This window comes from Trichechus manatus, unplaced genomic scaffold, assembly GCF_000243295.1.
Source record: "Trichechus manatus latirostris isolate Lorelei unplaced genomic scaffold, TriManLat1.0 scaffold00002, whole genome shotgun sequence".
In the NCBI taxonomy this organism is placed as follows: domain Eukaryota; kingdom Metazoa; phylum Chordata; class Mammalia; order Sirenia; family Trichechidae; genus Trichechus; species Trichechus manatus.
Window position 1 is genome coordinate 4,224,838 of NW_004443938.1, and position 5,190 is coordinate 4,230,027.

At 50.7% G+C, this 5,190-nt stretch overlaps 1 protein-coding gene across 1 annotated transcript in view; it reads left to right on the top strand.

Annotated features, from left to right (window-relative positions):
• The window catches only part of RPS6KA2 (ribosomal protein S6 kinase A2), a 232,142-nt gene that overhangs the window by 147,344 nt on the left and 79,608 nt on the right, over window positions 1-5,190 (top strand). Inside the window, exons 5-6 of the mRNA XM_004368781.2 lie at window positions 288-367; window positions 4,427-4,533. Of these exons, the coding sequence (XP_004368838.1) occupies window positions 288-367; window positions 4,427-4,533 (187 nt within the window). The remainder of the gene's footprint in view (window positions 1-287; window positions 368-4,426; window positions 4,534-5,190) is intronic.

Consider the following 5,190-nt stretch of genomic DNA (forward strand, 5'->3'; position numbering starts at 1 on the left):
GTCGTCCCTCTCTCCCTCTGTTGACACATTGTCCCTCTCTCCCTCTGTAGACACATTGTCTCTCTCTCCCTGTTGACACATCGTCCCTCTGTCCCTCTGTTGAGTTGTCCCTCTCTCCCTCTGTTGACACGTTGTCCCTCTCTCCCATTGTTGATACGTTGTCCCTCTCTCCCTCTGTTGACACATTGTCCCTCTCTCCCGCTGTTGACACATTGTCCCTCTCTCCCATTGTTGACACGTTGCCCATCTCTCCCTCTGTTGACACGTTGTCCATCTCTTCTGCTCAGCCTTTCAGACAGAAGGAAAGCTCTATCTGATCCTGGACTTCCTGCGAGGAGGAGACCTCTTCACCAGACTGTCCAAAGAGGTAAGCTTCCCTCTTTGAGGATGTGCCGGGTGCTGTGCGTTTCTTTCTAGAATTCAAGGGACAAAGAGGAAACGGACCACACTGATGGGAGGGGTGTGTGTGTGAGTGTAAGAGTGTGAGTACAGAGTGTGAGTGAGTGTGAGACACTGAGCCTGTGAGTGTGTATGAGTGCATGTGTGTAGTGTGTAGTAGTGCATGTGAGTGGAAGTGTGTGTAAGAGTGATTGTGTGTGGCCGTCAGAATGTGAGTGTGGGAGTATGTGTAAGAATGTGTGTGTGAGAGTGTATGTATGAGTGTGTTTGTTGAGTGTGTGGGGCTGAGTGTGTGAGAGTGTATGTGGGTACATATATGAGTTTGTGTATTAAGTGTATGTGTGTGTGTGTATTGAGCACGTGTGTGAATATGTATGGGTGTATATGTGTGTGTGTGCATTGAGAGTGTGAGTGTATGTATAAGTGTGTGTGTGGAGTGTATGTGTAAGTGTGTGTGTATTGAGCATGTATGTGAGTGTGTGGGGGTGTGTGTGGGTGCATATGTGTGGGGGTGTGTATGCTGAGAGTGAGTTTGCATATGTATGTGTGTGAAAGAGAGTGAGTGTATGAGTGTGCGAAAGTGTGTGTGTTGGTTTTAAAGAAGTCGCTCAGCAAATTACACATGCAAGAAGCCGGATGTCCTTGAAAGCCGTAAGAGAGGCACCCCCTGTAAAGCTGTAGAACCATCAAGCGCAAGAGCAGATGTGAGCCAGGCTGAGTCACGGTAATGGTGGCGCAGGACACCTTTCACTCCCGTCACGGGAAGGCGCTGCTCGCATGAGCTGGCCAGGGTGCTGGGAGAGGGCTCTCGCAGGCTGGTCACGTTCGGAGCGTCTCAGCCAGTCTCCGCACTCTCTGACGTCTTCGTGACTGTTAGCTGCTTCACAACCCCAGGCTTTATCCTCAACCTCTTGGTACCTTCAATAGGAATTTTCTAGAACGTTTCTTAGTGTGCCATGAAAGCTTTCTGTCCACTAATGGACTTAAAAACCACTCTTCTTCATGGGCTGCAAAAACAGAATTCTGCCTGTGGCAGCAGTAATGCTCAACTTTCCAATTCTACTTACTCTGTCCAAGAATGATGCAGGTGACAACGTGTCAATCAGATACCTACAGCAGGTTTCCTGTACTTCCGATGTGGCCTTACCAAGCATGTTGTTGTTATTAGCTGCCATTGAGTTGGCCCTCTGCTCATGGTGCAAGGAAACACTGCCCAGTCCTGTGCCATCCCCGTGATCTGTTGAGCAAAGGACCCTTGTGATCTATAGGGTTTTCACTGGCAGATTGTCAGAAGTAGATCACCAGGCCTGTTTCTTCCTCGTCCATCTTAGTCTGGAAGCTCTGCTGAAACATGTTCAGCATCACAGCAACATGCAAACCTCCACTAACAAACGGGGTGTAACTGTACTTGAGGTACATGGGCCAGGAATGGAACCTGTGTCTCCTGCATGGAAGGCAAGGATTCCACCTCTGAACCCCACTACCTCATTTATCAAGCATGAAGTTGTTGTTGTTAGGTGCCGTCGAGTCGGTTCCGACTCATAGCAACCCCGTGAACAACAGAACGAAACACTGCCGGGTCCTGCGCCATCCTCACAATCGTTGTTATGCTTGAGCCCATTGTTGCAGCCACTGTGAGGGTCTTCCTCTTTTTCTCTGACTCTCTACTTTACCAGGCATGATGTCTTTCTCCAGGGTCTGATCCCTCCTGATAACATGTCCTTGCTTCTAAGGAGCATTCTGGCTGTGCTTCCCAAGACAGATTTGTTCGTTCCTCTGGAAGTCCATGGTATATTCAATATTCTTCGCCAACGTCACAAGTCAAAGGCATCAATACTTCTTCGGAAATTCCACATCGTGTTTGTTAATTGCCTGTAACAGTGCTTTTCAAACTACCTTCTCCCTCTTTTTTTTTTTTTAACTCTTCACTCACTTTTTTGCAAGAGGTCCTTTTCTCTTGAGTGAAACTCCAAAATGACTCTAGCCCAAAGTGGAGCCATTTGGAGTGGGGGGGGGTGCTCACCCCTCCACTTTCTTCGGTCCCCTGGGCGATGGCACCATATAAATCTGTTGGTTTCCTTGCACTGTAGGCTGGAAACCACAGGGCTAGAAGGGTCAGGTCTGAGCTCTACAAAATGCCCTTTCTGAGCAGTGTGTGATCCCTACGTTTGCCGCATACCTGATGCCACGTGTTTCCCGAGGGGCTGGCCCTGTGACACCTCCTCAGAGGATATCATTGATTTGTTCCTTCCCCACTCAGCTATAGGAAATCAGGCCACTGGGGTCTGGTTTTGTCCAGCACCTAGTGGGACCGACCCAAAAGGCAGCAATAACTAACAAAAAGCCCTGTCACTTCTCACAGCAGGACAGCGTACCCCACGAGACCCTTTATTTCAGAGCTGAGGTGAAGTTGTTAGGGGTTGGCACGACAGATACTGGAAGCTGGTGGAAACACCTGGAAGTTACTCCCCTGAGTTCTCCCACCTGCACCCACAACATTCGACCGTGTGTCTGTCACCCACCAACCACCACCAGGGGCTCACATCCCGAGGTTTCTCGTCTCTGTGGAGAAACCGTCTGTCGTTTATACTCGGAGACCATGTGGGGATATGGCCTAAAAGCTGGAAAAGCACAGAAGTGAGGTTGCCTCGGAGCGTCAGACCATCAGCAGCCCAAGGTGAACAGAGCACGGATCTGTGCAGTCAGCGGGAAGAGAGCTAGGCCTTTAGTCCAGTCCTGGGCTCACCAGGCAACTTTCCCACTACAGGCGATTTCTCATGTCGGCCTTCAGACAGAGAATTTGGTAACAATATAGACTTCAAGTCTCTATTGATTTCTCATAGTGAATGTCAAATATGGTTATGATAATGACCTGCTTCCTGCTAAGGTGACTACGAACAATATCTGCTGATTATAACGACAGTCAGATGATAGGGAAATGTTGTTATTGTTGTTAGTTGTCACGGAATCGGCTCTGACTCATGGCAACCTTACGCGCAACAGAGCAAAATGTGGCCCCGTCCTACTCAGCTTCACGATCGTTGGTGTGTTTGAGCCCGTTTTTGTGGCTACTGTGTCAATCCATCTCACTGAGGGTCTCCCTTGTTTTCTCTGACCCTCTACTTTTCGAGAGATTGGTCTTTTCTGATGATGTGTCCAAAGTAAGTGAGCGCCAGTCTCACCGTCCCTACTTCTAAGGAGCATTCTGGTTGTCGATCAGGAGATCTGTTATGAAATAATGACTTTGAAGTCTGTTGGGCACCTTGGGTATGTTAGCCCAGATTAGCACACCTCCATCTTGTGGACATTGGGTTGTCCCAGTGCCTGGTCACCCTGAGCCTGCCACGCTGGTCTCTGGGCCCACAGAGACTTGAGCACCTGGATGGGGCCCCCCGACCCATGACACCCTCTCCTCTTCTGCACCCAGCCTCCCTCGGCTCGGTGCACACCACGCCCTCGAGCGCACGCGCAGCTGATCCTACGTTCTGGAGGTGTTGTATCTGGTAGAACTAGTTCCACCCCGAGTAGCCAGGAGATCCACTGAGGTTACTAGTTTGCACTAACCCAAAGGAAAGTAGGAGGGACGAGACTCCAGATGGAGTTTTCAGTAGCTCTCCTCACATCTTCACTGTTCGTGGCTTCATTGTTTGTATTCAAATGCCATGAATTTGCACCAGAAGCACTCATATTACAATATAAGCCCCGAACACATTCCACAGCTCAGTGATTTCTGAGGTGAGAAGACAGGAGAGAGCTGTTTCTGACGATTTCATTCACGAGGCGAGTTAAGCCAGCTTTGTGTTGAAGCTGTCTTCTGCTTTCGCTTACCTAAGACCATGAGGAGGACTCGTTTTCCAGCCTAAGAACCAGGACAGCCTTGCTGCGGGGAGTGGAGATTTTCTCCGGAACCAAATGGACAGCGGTGTGTCCCTCCCGGGCCTGTGTCACGGTTTATCGGGCAGAGGTCTTTAAAACAAACCAGCCACAGAATGAGGTCAACAGTCTTGTTCTTTCCCTTTTTCGCTAGGTAATGTTCACGGAAGAGGACGTCAAGTTCTATTTAGCAGAACTAGCCTTGGCCTTGGACCACCTGCACGGCCTGGGCATCATCTACAGGGATCTGAAGCCGGAGAAGTAAGTGAGAAGCGAAGAGGTGAAGTCCTCACGAGCCCACTTGCACCTTATTCCCTGTGGCCCACGATACTAGCCATTTCTCATATTTCTTTCCCAGCAAGTGCAGAGCAGCAGATAGCCTGGGGCGGGGGTCACCTGCCCCCAAACCCTACGCAGGGCTTCCAGGTAGAGTTGGCAAATTCCACCTCCCTGCCCTTGAAAAGGTGCACCTTGGTTCACGCTGATGTGTATGGGAATTTCACAGCCTGTTTCTCACCTAATCCTCACAAAAACTCTCTCTGATGGAGTCCAGGCCAGTGGTGGTGTCTACACTGCACAGGTGAGGCAGGAGCTGGGAGGAGGACAGTGTTGGCGTCTACACTGCACAGGTGGGGCAGGAGCTGGGAGGAGGAGGACAGTGTTGGTGTCTACACTGCACAGGTAGGGCAGGAGCTGGGAGAGGAGGACAGTGTTGGTGTCTACACTGCACAGGTGGGGCAGGAGCTGGGAGGAGGAGGACAGTGTTGGCGTCTACACTGCACAGGTGGGGAGGAGCTGGGAGGAGGACAGTGTTGGTGTCTACACTGCACAGGTGGGGCAGGAGCTGGGAGGGGAGGACAGTGCTGGCGTCTACACTGCACAGGTGGGGCAGGAGCTGGGAGAGGAGGACAGTGTTGG